At 39.2% G+C, this 13,368-nt stretch overlaps 1 protein-coding gene across 1 annotated transcript in view; it reads left to right on the top strand.

The window, feature by feature from the left end:
- Positions 1–4,657: 4,657 nt before the first annotated feature.
- The window catches only part of IL5RA (interleukin 5 receptor subunit alpha), a 34,570-nt gene continuing 25,859 nt past the window's right edge, over positions 4,658–13,368 (top strand). The window contains exons 1-5 of the mRNA XM_072940819.1: positions 4,658–4,701; positions 5,908–6,042; positions 9,753–9,837; positions 11,382–11,527; positions 12,570–12,708. Coding sequence (XP_072796920.1) covers positions 9,765–9,837; positions 11,382–11,527; positions 12,570–12,708 — 358 coding nt within the window. The 5' untranslated portion in view covers positions 4,658–4,701; positions 5,908–6,042; positions 9,753–9,764. The remainder of the gene's footprint in view (positions 4,702–5,907; positions 6,043–9,752; positions 9,838–11,381; positions 11,528–12,569; positions 12,709–13,368) is intronic.

Below are 13,368 nucleotides of genomic sequence, written 5' to 3'. Positions count from 1 at the left end.
CTCTGAGCCTCAGTTTATTCAGATGTAAAATAGGCTTATAGAGTTTTCATATGACAATGTGTATAGAGCAACTGACAGTCTGAAGCACACAGAAGGTTCCTTCTTGACTGAAATGGAACGCTAATTTATATTAATAAAGTAAGTTTAATTTTTAGTTATTTTTTTTTCATTCTAGTTGATTTCCTGAAGCTGGCTTTGAGAACAAAGAAATGGTCCCTGCAAAATCATTTTGCAACATATATTCATATCAAATCATTATGCTGTTCACCTTAAATGTATACACTATGTCAACGATATCTCAGTAAAACTGGGAAAAAAGTAAAATTGTAAAGTAAAACTAGTCACTGAGTAAAGAACTGAAAAATCTTGTTACTGAGATTCTTCACTGAAGAAACACATGCTTTTAATTTTAGCCATACATGGTAAACCCACAGACTGATTTGTACTGGAATTGTTCTAACACCTACCTGGGAGTCTATTTAAATTCTGTTAGTGCATTTTTCTATTTTTTAAATAAGAGTTTTATGAGTCACAAATCACATGTCATAAAATTCACCTATGGTTTTCAGTACAGTCACAGAGTTGGCAATCATCACTCCAATCAATTTTAGAACATTTTCATTACCTCAAAAGAAACCTGGAACCCATTAGCAGTCATTTCCCATTTTGCACTAATTCCCCCCCATCCAGCCCTAGGCAGCCACTCATCCACTTTCTATCTCAATAGATATGCTTATTCCAACACTACTGTCAGTGGAATTACACCCTATGTGGTCTCTCGTGACCTGGCTTCTTTCACTTAGCTTCGTGTTCTCACGGTTCATCCCTGTTACACCATGCAGAAGTACTTAATGCCTTTGTATGGCTTATTGGAGTGCTGGAATATTATTTATTCCATTGCATGGATACACCACATATTCTTTATACAGACATCAGATGATGGACACTTGTGTTGTTTCATTTTCTGGCTATCATGAATACTGCATCTACGAACAGTCACATATAAATTTCTGTATAAATGTATGTTTTCAATTCTCTTGGGTATTTGCCTAGCAGTGGAACTGCTGGGTCATATAGCAACTGTACGATTAACATTTTTAAGTACCAGACTGTTTGCCAAAGTGGCTGCACCATTTTACATTGCCGCCAACAGTCCATGAGGCTTCCAGTGTTTCAGCATTCCCACCAACACTGTTCTTGTCTATCTTTGTTATTTTAGGCCTCCTAGTGGGTGTGAAGTATTTCATGGTGGTTTGGATTCGCATTTTTCTGACAGGTCATGATGTTGGGCTGTTTTTTATGTGCATATTGGCTATTGGTACCTACTCTGGAGACATTTCTGTTCAAATCCTTCACGCATTTTTAAATTGGGTTGTTTTTCTCATTGTTGAATTGTAAGAATCTTTTCTATTTTTTCTGGATACAAGTTCCTTATCAGATATTTGATTTGCAATTTTTTTCTTCCATTCGGTGGGTCATCTCTTCACTTTCTTGCTGCTGTCCTTTGTAGCACAAAGGCTTTTAATTTTGCTGAAGTCCGATTTATCTTTTTTTTCTTTCATTGCCTATTTTCTGTGTCATAGTTAAGGAATCACTGCCTCATCCAAAGTCACAAAGATTTACGTAGGTGTTTCCTTCTAAGAATTTTCTAGGTTCAGCTCACGGTTAGGTCTTTGGTCCCTCTGGAGTTAATTTTTGTACATGGTATGAGGAAAGGGTTGAATATCATTCTTTCACATGTGCAAAGACACCATTTATTGAAAAGACTGATTTTCTCCCCATTGAACTATCTTGGCATCCTTATCAAAACATCAAATGACCATAAATGTGAGAGTTTATTTCTCGACTTTCAATTTTGTTCCATTGATCTCTATGTCTCTAATATTTTAAAATATCTTTTTACTCCTGCACTTGTATAGAATAAAACATTTGTATATAAAGAAGCATAAGAATAAATTTAAAGCAAATAATCCCACTGTGGTAGAATAAGCTACTGGTTCCAGCTCTTCATCCCTCTCCAGGGCTTGTGCACAGGCACAGCCTTGACACGGCCTGATCAAGGTGGGGCGCGTGTGCTGCGGCCGTGGTCCCTTTGACCCCGGCCTTGGCCGCCATGCAGTTTGCTCACACTCTCGGGATGTCAGTGAACGTGACGAAAGCAGATACTTGAAATGCGCTTGCACAGTAGGTCTCGCTTTCTTACACTTTTGCGATCACGTGAGAAGAAACACGTCCTGTGTAGTCACCGCTGGTTTCGTGTGAACAACAAATGCTTGGAACAAACCTGAACCTTCTCTGTGATCCAGAGCCCATCCAAATTTAGCCAAACTCCAGTCAAAACTCAGATGCTTGGGCAAGAAATAAATGCTTATCACTGTTTCCCACCACGGTGTCTGCGGTTGGCGGTTGTGTAGCAACAGCTAACTAATTACACCTACCACTGAGAGATAACCACTCCTATCAGTGTGGTCTTTTGATAAAAAACACAATTATGAAAAAAAATCACGTATTTATATGTGACTATTTATATTCCTCGGTTTTACTTAACATTTCTCTGTAACACCGTTTATAAGTTTTTGATGAACCTTCCCTGTAGTGATCCCAGTATTTCAACCTTTATAATTTATACGCCTCTCTCAGCCATTTCTATGTTACTTTCACTATTACAAGTGGAAGTACAATGAACTGCACTCACTCGCCCTGTCTCACATAAATTTGGGACTACGTTTCATGTGATTTCCACGGAATGGATTCCTAGAAGTAAAGACATTCAATAAGCTCCTTTAACTGGATTCCAAGGTAGAGCCACTGAATCCCGATTTCCAGGTCATTATTATTCATATTTTCACCTCTGCTCTTTGGCTAAACCCAGATTGTGTTTTGTTTCTTAAGAGATACAGGCAAATTTGATAGCACTTTTCAAAAAAAAACATTTTTGTGAATTCTTCAGTGTGCTCCATTATACTGCCTTTGGACATTTACAGTTTATTCTAAAGAAGAAAGCTGTTGCAACAAAAAATAAACTATACTAAGCCCTGCTTCTATAATTTGCCTTTGGGCTTATTTGGAAATAGGGCGTGCAGACAAAACTGTGAGCACATTTGTTTTTGTTTTTAGTACTGGCATAGTTGATAAAGTATCATATACCTAGGATGATGGTAGCCAGGGTCGTAGCCAGGCCTAATTTGCTTTATATCTACAACAGTGCCTGGCATAGTGCATAGGTGAACTTAATAAATATTTATGAAATAAATGAATATAAAAATAAATTAATAATAAAGATAATGTTAAAACAGACATTCAGGCCAGAAAGTTATTGGTCCACAGTGATTAATAACTATTTTTAAGGTTTCTATAGTGACAGACATGCTACATCTAAAATTAGATGTAGGACTTTAAAGAGTAGACCAGATGGCTGACGTTATATCTACACATTTCTGGGTGCTTCATAGCAAATAGACAGCTCTCTCTGTGTTCCCTCTCCAACCTTCTCTTTCTCCAAGGAAAATCACATTTTTTTCAGGTCATCTGATAACAACTGATCCAATTTCATTTTGGCAACGGCTAACATGATTACCTTGGGAAGCCCACTAGCCATTCTTGTGCACAACTTAACACTGAGCCTTCCAGGAAGTCTCCAGAGTGCCCATCATGTGTCATCTTGCAAACTGAACCCTGATCTCATCTGGCCATCGCCTCTCTCTGCACCTGCTCTCTGGGGACCTGGGCCCCTCTGTTTCCACTTCTGCACTGGCTTTCTCTGGGGCTGCCATCACTCACCCTCCTGGGACGAAGCCTGCAGGAACCCTTTCAAAGGCAAAGACTAGCACCCAGCTCAGATACTTGAGGCTCCACTCTTACCTATTCACACCATGGGCAACATCTTTTTTTTTCAAAGTCAGCTTTGTGAGTCAGTCGCCTGGAAATTCCCCAGGCCAAACTGGAACAGAGGACAGGAAAACCCAACGAGGTTTACTTAAATTGAAGCATACCGAGGAGAGGACAGCTGAGGTGCTACACTGGGAACCCAGAGATGACAGGAGAGAGAAGGTCCTTGCGGAGCGCAGAACAACACAGCTACTGTTGTAGTTGGTATAGCACGGGTCCAGGCTACTGACACCAGCTACTGGTCACATCCCGAAACTCTCCCTCCCCTGCCCTTCCCCCAGCACACATTTACCTGAGGGCGCAGGACCTGCTAACAAAGCAGAGAACGGCTAAGGCACACACACACAAAACAGAAATGTAGTGCTTTAAAACACCGGCAGAAAACTCGATTACCTTGCCACCCAGGAGCAAATGTTATTTTCAACTCCTGAAAAGAGCAAAACATTTCCAGAGAATGAAACTGCAGTTGAGACAGTTCATCAGATAGTGGCTATCAGGACATGAGAGATCCTTTCACTCGACAGCAGTTTGCTCCTTGGGAGTTTTGCTGAAGGCCGATTCTTAATTGCCCGTTTACAAATGCTCCTTGATATTTGCTTAGACAAGCCCTGTTGCCTTCCCATCGCAAAGGAAACCGGCTCTAAGTTTTTAACCATTACAGCTGCAATGATGAAACAGTGAAGAAGACCCGCCTCTAAGTCAACAAGTGCACCAAGAGAGATAAGGTTCATTTTCATGCCCTGCGGCTGCTGCTGATGGCGTGGCCCCTGCACCTCTCAGTAAGTGGGGATCCCAGGCTGATTTCATCGCAAAGTGAGCAAATGCCTCTTTCTCTGTAAAGATACTCTGTGTTCCACCTCTAACAATTTCATTACATGGGGCCGGAGGGGCGGGAGAGGAAAAGTGAGAGAGAATGATTTCTAAATACATGGCAAACTTTTAAATAAAGAAAAAGGGGAAACAAAACCCCTTACAACTCTATTATTAGCAGGGGCAGAACTAATAATGGTGCTGTAAAGACGGATCAAGCAGGTCATATGGATTTTGGGGACAGCATTCTACTCTTGTGTGCTGGCTCCGTAGCTGAGGTGTGCACATCGTGTCACCGGGGGGCCACATTAAAAGAAGACCTGCAGTTTTGGCTGATGCTGATATAAGAGACTCCTTTCCTCCCACTGCTGCAGAAATTCTGGCAATTAAAGAGAACATATATCCTGCCAAGATTGCTGAGGATTTCTGTGAATTTAGAAAACAGGGCATAGGATGTAACAAAATACCTTGATGAAGAAGTTTCAGAGTTAACTAGGAAAACTACAAATTAAGAAATAACAACAACAAAAAAAAGATGACTGCATGGCATCTAACTGAAGGCATTCTGCTTTTTGTTTCTTCTAGGGGTTCTGGTATTTTCAGAATTGTTTAGTTTTATGTAAAATGTAGAAAAATCTGAATCATGTCGCTTTTGTGATCCCTAATCCAATTACTCAAGCAGAGCAATGTAAACATATTTTTACATATACAGAAGAAATGGATGGAATGAAAAAAAAAAGAGAGAAAGAAAGAAAAATCAAAGTCTCTTAATATTCCATGAGCCTAAAATTAACACAAAAAACTGACTGCTTTTATAGCCATACTGATTAACGTATTTGATACTCAATTTAATGAATTATCATGCTGAAAATTCCACTACCTGATACAATTTCTATTTCTTGTGAAAGAGTATGCCCTCTTTCACAGTTATTGAAAAATATGTTAATGTATATAGCTATTGTTAAAAGTTTGCATTTAAAACAAAGTTTTGGAAATCAAATCACCTCATTTGCTTTCATTATTGAAATGCTGCTTGGGGAAATTTTTAGGCAAGGTACCAAAAGTATCATACCTCCCCTCCGACAGACCAGACTTGTTACATGTTTCCAGCCTGCTGTGCTCTGATCTAACATGTCCTTCTGCTAGGTTTTACCCTACCTGGCTTGACTTGTTAAGGGTTGTGTATTAACTTGCCTTTATTCTATACAGGGTCAGGCATATGTGGCAGCTGCCCAGTGCCTGACACTGTGCTAGGTGCCATAGCCCCAGGCCAGGACATGATGGACGTGGTCCTGACTCCCTATTGAATACAGCCGTTGGAAGCAAGAGGATCACAGGAGACAGGTATGCCCAGGAACAGGGGAGCGTGGACGTGGGATGACATACTGCACTACATGCAGTTCGGTGGAAGACACTTAACCACTGGGAGATTTGCAGCAAACTCCTTCCAGCATTTTCCAAATACTCAGGGTGGCAGCACTATTTTGACCTTGGATAAGAGTATTTATATCTGCAGTAACCGTTTGAATTCCGGAGTTATATTTTAGGACTATTTCAGAAAACTAATCAGAGGTAGAAAAAAAAATTGCATGTCTTATATATGGTCCTTCTTACTCATTTATATTTTGGGGAGTGTGCAGAGTTTTTCACTTGGGGATAATGTACCTAGCTAAACATGTCATTCGCATTTTACACCTTGGTTTATTTATTTATTCTTCATCCCCCAAGAGGTAGAGGTTTTACTGCTGATTACACTGTATAGGGAAAAAAAAAGAGGAAGCAAAAAGTAAACTCTACTTTTTAAGGGTTTAACAGAGCATGAATCCTCTCAGTAGCTTTTTAATTTCTGTGCACTGAGGTTAAGTCTGGAATTAGTTGTCACCACAGATGACTCAAAAAGTCTCTTTAAAAAAGGCAAATACAACTTTGGTTATAAAACAAATGCCCCAGACAGCAAAATAAGTTGAAAAGAAAAAAAGTGGGGAAAATATTTATAAAGGCTGAACTTCAGCAGAATTTGACCAATTCCCCGGAACCCTGGGGAAATTCATCACTGATTGACAGAACTTCACCTAACTTTCTAGAAACATCTTTAGTGCAAGAGACTGGGCTCCTGTCTTCTCCCAAGTTTCAAAGAATGTAACACCTCCCAGCAGCCAGATTCTCAGAGAGCACTCGAGGAATTTTAGATCGACTCTGTGAAATGTCACAAGAACTGGTCGCGCGCCCAGGGTCTCAGAGCTGAGCGTACATTTTTGACAATTGTAGGTAGACAATTCTTCTTGGCTTCATTTGCTCAATGTGAGTCTTATTTTAACCATTTAATGGTTTTCTGCTGGATTTGAATTGGTAGCCGTGAGAAGAATGAGTTGAACATGCCATTTCGATATATTTTTTTAAGGTAGTTACGTAGCCTACGGTACAATGAAATATTACCTGGTTGACATCTATGTAATAGTATATCTTTGGATTAAACAGATGGCCCAAAGAGATTCAAGCTGTTTTTCCAGTAGGGGAGACTGCCAGGTCTGGGACCAGAAGTTTTAAGGGGACACGTGCAAAGGCTGGAGGTGCTTTCTGGGAACCAGCAGAGCAAACAGAATTATAGAAAATATGGGGTCAATTGCCAAAGCTCCAGCAATACCCAGCCTTGAAGGGAACTTATCTGGCTCACAAAAAAATGTCTTTCTTGGTAATATTTAGACTCCCACTTGAGTATGTTGTGTTGTCTACAGGACAGCTATTCTTCTTTCAAAATTATCATCCCTTTGAACAGAAAATATCACAATAAAAGGTGAAAAAAAGTGTGGCTGCTTTATAGCAAAAAAAAAAAATCATGAAAAAATGTTGCATGATCAAATTTGAAAAATTATTCTATTTTCCGCAGCTATAAAGTCAGAATACACAACAAATTCCAGGGAAGAGTCCTTGGTTACATGAAATATTCAATTATCTCCCCACTGAGACATTTCATAGTTTATTACTTCCACAATTTAATGGCAAAGGATAAATAGACATTTTTTATTCTTAAAAGTATGATTATAACACACTAGTTACTTTGCCACTCAGTAAAAGTCACTCAGGAGTATCAATTTTGAATTTTTTTCTGACCTAGATTTCCCATTAATGACAATTAAAGTTAGAACATATGAGATATTATTTCCGGAAATGCTGACATTTCAAAGCCATCACCTTCTTAACCTGAAGAGGAAGGTCCTTTGTTGTTGTTTGTTAAAGATTTGTTTAATCTCTGCTTCTCAGGCTTGAATTCCTTAACATTCTCATGTACTGGAACTTTAACAAAAAACTGAATATCTGCTTTTATTGTCGTCGTTGTTTTAAAAATTCTTTTTCTATATTGTGTGAAGGCATCAGAGAGAAGGAAACAATTATTTTTATCAGAAGTGGCATAATTCTGATTAGTGATAATTAAGTTTATTTGAAAAAGGAATTAAATGATGTATATGCTGTTTCTGTCTTCTACGTTGTGACATTTTACTAATTTCAGTAGTAAGTTAAGCAGTGATCATTGTAAGTTAAGTCCTAGTAAGTTAAGTAGTGTAAGTGAAGGAAGCGTGTTTTTGGTACTTCCTGAACGTATCCATTTAGCCAATGTCTATCCTCTGTGGTTCTACCAGAATTTTTGTTTGGAAAATACAAAACCACTTAAATACATTTTTAAACTGAAAATCAAATCATTTAAATTAGTATAAAACACAGGTTTTAAAATTGGAAGATCTGGGGGGGAGGGTATAGTTCAGTGGTAGAGCACGTGCTTAGCATGCACAAGGTCCTGGGTTCAGTCCCCAGTGCCTCCATTAAACTAAGTACACAAATAAAAACCTCATTATCTCCCCCTCCAAACAAAACAAAACAAAACAAAAAATTGGAAGATCGTGATTGGATCTAAGTTCCTTTATTTACCAGCCACATGAACCTTGGCAAATGATTTCACCTTTTAGACTCCTTTCCACCACTGTAAATTGGATGATAACTACACACCAGATCATGGTGGGCGGAGGAGGGGAGTGCCCGAGAGGTAACAGGAAGACCTGCTCTGTAAGAGCAACGGCAGCACATAGCAGGTAGAAGCTGTTTGTATTGTTTGTTCTCTAAAGTTCAAGTTCACATGAGAAGTGACTTAAAATTTTCAGAGGGAACACTCAAGATCTCTAACCCACAATTCCCGACAAGAGATCCTCAGCTCTCTTCTCTGACATGTTAAAAAAAGATGCTGAAGTGACCCTGCCACTTTTCCAGACTGCCGCACTTGAGTTATTATGACATTGCTACTCTGCATTCGTTTTCACTGACTGCTTATTTCAAGTAGATAGAAATATTGTTTGCAGTTTCTCCAAGGCCTGTAACTATGTTTTCAGTTCCTTTTATGGCTGGTTCCTTTTGGGGTTCATCAAAAAATTCAGCCTCTCCAAAGCTCCAAGTACCACAAACTTATTCTAGCTTTGTGATACAAAGTTTCCCTTTGCCACTTTAAAATTGTTTCAGATTTAAGTTTCTTGTCAGGTCGGCTCATACTTAAATACTCATTAGTGGAAATGATACTGGGATTTATTTTCAGTCTGATTAACTGTGCCTAGAACTCTTACTGCTCAAAGATCTGCTCTGCTCTCCCGCTGAAGACCAACCCTCTCCTGCTTTCTCTCCTCTCTTCTGGCTTTGCACGTCTGTGTATGCCACCAAGAACGCCTGCCTCCCTCGTGTGTGTGCCAAGAACTCTAGTTCATCCTTTAGGACTCAGTTCAGAAGCCTCTTTGCTCCTGTTGGACCCAATACACATCGTTATTGGAGCAGCTTTTAGACTGGAATGACTATGATTGATTTGCATTTCACCCTGCCCCTCGGATTCTGGATCTACACTGGCAAGACAAAGTCCAAGGTTGATTCATATTTGTATTTATAGCACGTCACTGAAAGGTTCACAGTCTTTGTTAAATGGCCAAAAGACTACATTTTACTTTATAAAGTAGCTGTCGGTTTTTCTTAAAAATGACAACCAGTGGCCACGTGCATTTCCATCTTTCTGTTTTCTGTAGGATGTGATCATCATGGCACCTGCATTATTGATTCTTTTGGGGGCCACAGTGACATTGCAAGCAGACTTACTTCCTGATAAAAAATGTAAGCACCATCTATTAAATTCAATAATATTTCTTTAAGTAAGTACATTACAAAAAGGATAGCATTATTTTCTCCTGGCTAATACCTCAATTAAGAAATTATATATGATTTTTTTTAAGAGGGAAAGACTGTTGATTCTTATCAGATTACAAGCTTAAACATAGCATATTTAAAGAAAGCAAAGTTGGCTGAAATGCAGATTTTATGCTGCAGTGGGAAATCCTATTCCAAGTGTGCATATACAGGTCCTAAGGATAAGGCTGGAGCTGGTGGCAGCATTTGGAATGTCTTCCAAATCATCACAACCAAAGAATAACAAGCTTTTACTTTGTTTTGGTTCAGAAAGTTGTTGATCAATGGGCTTGATGGGATGATAGAATTTAAGGAAAAAAAGAACTGGCACATGGTTCCCCAATCAATGATGCCTAAGAGAACTTTCTGTGATAATGACGATGTTCTTTATCTGTACTGTCCAAGGATAAGGGAGTACTGAGCTCTCGACATGGGGCTCATGAAGCCAAGACAATGCACATTCGATTTTACACACATTAGTTCAAATGTAAATAGCCACAAGGGGCCGGTGGCTACCATGGTGGACAGCGCAGTACAGACAGAGCCCTGGAAGTCTGTATGTGACGAGTGTGGGGCGGAGTCGTGGGAGGCTATTAAATATTAAAGGTCAGTGGAAACATCCTGATCATGGAACAAATTAATCAAAGGAGGCTTCATAATTGTATAGTATTGTCCTCATTTTAGAAAAAAAATTAAAAGTTGTATAAGCATATGCCCAAGAAAAAAGATAACAAATATATCACAAGTTAATGCCATTCTGAGTGGTAGAACTGTGGGTGAATATTTTCTTTTCTTTTTTTTTTTTTGCTCATTTGTGCTTTCCAAGATTTCTAAAAAGAATAGGCATTGATTTTGTAATTTAAATGAAATCGCCTTTCGTTTTGAAGGCGATGTTAGAGAGTGGTTCATTAAGAGGAAAAAAACTCTTCTTTCTATAAATGCCTATTTGAGTAATTTTGCTCACAAGTTTTTTGACCTTGAATCACGATAAGAAACAAATCCATTTTACATCATGAACCAATGTACACATACAAATATGTAAGTACATTGATATAGTGGAAACAAGAGTTTTGTGAAATAGCACTGCTTCTTGTATTTGATACACCTGGTATTTTCTGTTCCATTTTCTTCCATGTCATTGAAAAAAAATTGCTAGTCACAAATTAATACATTATCATGGCCCATAAATGGTAACAACCCTTAGTTTAAAAATGATGGTTATACTGAATAATGATATAGCAAAATATTCGTATTTCAATAAAACCCCTGTAGCTCTTACAGGTAAATACCTGGGCAAAGTAAAAAGATAGTAAGTTAAAAACAGTTCTAGAGAAACGTTTTCCAACATTACTTCAGTATTATACATTCTAATAGCCTAAAAAATACTATAGCACACAATAAAATATTTTAAAAATTTTAAGTGCTATGTATAATTAAACGTTGTGTGGCTTCTTTTTACTTTCGATCAACAGTCTTACTTCTCCCACCTGTCAATTTCACCATTAAAACCACGGATTTAGCTCAAGTTCTTTTACGTTGGGAACCAAATCCTGATCAAGAGGAAAGAAATGTCAAGCTAGGATATCACGTGAAAATAAACTCTCCACAAGAAGAAGACGTAAGTGTTTATTCCGATGGCAATCCTTAGCGTAAATTTTAATTTTGATGGCATTTTCCTTATCAAAGGAAATTTTAAGTTAAAAAAAAAAAAAAGGAAACCACTAAAGGGCTTTTTGTCATATTCCCAGCAGAGCAGCGTCTCTGCTGAAGTGGCTGGGAATCAGCGCCATGCCGGCATTAAATGGTGACACACAGCATTATAACTTTGGGACAATTCTCCCGCTTAAAAATAAAGTTTAGTAATTTCTGAGGTACAGTGGATTAAATATTGGTTTTATAGTTCCTCCGAAACAGACAAAAGAACAAAAGAGAATAGCTGAAAACAGGAGGGGGCAGGGTGCCTAATGGAAGAAGTCAAGTTTGAATCCCAGCTCAGTCTCTTCCTGCCTTTGCAACCTTGGACCAGTCACTTAACCTCTCTGAGCCCCAAGTACACTGCAGGGATCTGTTTGTTACAGCATTAGGTGTTAGCAGATGTGCAATAAAATTAAAAGGAGAAGCAGTTAGTACTAAATATTTTTCAGTCAGTACGAAATTCTAGAGAATTTTCTGCCTAACAAAACACAAAGAAAAACAAAACAAAACAAAAAACACCAAACAAAAAAGTTAACTTTTGTTAACTCTGGGGAAGAGACTGGAATAGAGATGGGGTCAAAGGGAACTGGAGCCTTAATTGCAATATTTTGTTTGTTTTAGTAAGAGGCGTGTGTTTGTGTATCCTTGAAGAATTATTATATTTTTATTATATATTTTAAAACATGTACAGATACTAGAATTGGGTAACATATTTATTCGTTCTTTAAAAGCACTTTATTTTGGTATGACTGGCACGTAAAAGGCTGTAAGTGTACAACTTGATGAGTTTAGGGGTAAGTACATATCCTGGAAACAGTGGGTTGAGTTTTTTTCTAGCAAAATGATTTCATTGTGTTCTGTTCATGTGCCATTTAAAAGGTGGAAGAAAACGCACTTTGGAGTAGAATAGTTCTCCTGAGGCCATCTCCCCGTGACATTACATAGCCTGTGGGTTTTACTTTTAGTATGAAACCAGGAACACTGAGAGCAGACGCACAACCATCCTTCACAAAGGCTTCTCAGCCAGCGTGCAGACCATCCCGTGGAACGACCACTCCCTCCCACCCAGCAGCTGGGTTTCTGCGGAACTCAAAGCCCCACCAGGTAAGGCAGCCCTCTGAAAGCCCAGTTTTATATTTCAGATTTTGTAAACATGGGAAAGTCCAAAAAATGACACTTCGTTCTTCTTCTTTAGTCACCAGTTCCTGCTCAGTATTCTTTTACCTCATCAATGTCCTTAGCAAGGCGTTATCATTTCTAGTGTCAAACACCGCATATTTCTCCCGCTCTGGTTCAAGAGCCACAGGGTCAGAAACAAAATCTGGGCCAATCAGCGCCCTCAGACTGGGGTTCGAGGACATCCTTCCACCCCCCCACCCCCACCGACATCAGTCCTCTGCTCTTTACAGGTAGATTTCTAGCCACGACCTAAACACCCCAGCACAGTCCTGCCTCGCAGCCTTTGCCTTCCTGGGCCCACCTCCTCCGCCTGCTTTTCTGAACCCATCCTATACTTCAAAGCCCAGATGGACTCAGACCTGCTCTGGGAAGCCCATTCTATGCACTGAAAGATGCTGTTCCTCCTCGGCACTCATCCATGGGCTACTCATTTGGCAATACCTCATTACATTATCTCCCCTTCACGAGTAAATAGATGTTTACCCTCCCATCCTTGACTGCAAGTCCCTTGTGGGCAGGGCGAGGTCTCGGACTTTACTGAACCCAGCATAACAAGCAGGTCCTGCCTCAGATGTCGTAGTCCCT

The sequence above is a fragment of the Vicugna pacos genome, chromosome 17 (assembly GCF_048564905.1).
Source record: "Vicugna pacos chromosome 17, VicPac4, whole genome shotgun sequence".
Classification (NCBI taxonomy): domain Eukaryota; kingdom Metazoa; phylum Chordata; class Mammalia; order Artiodactyla; family Camelidae; genus Vicugna; species Vicugna pacos.
Note: the sequence above shows the minus strand (reverse complement) of the source record. Positions and strands in the feature narration are given on the sequence as shown.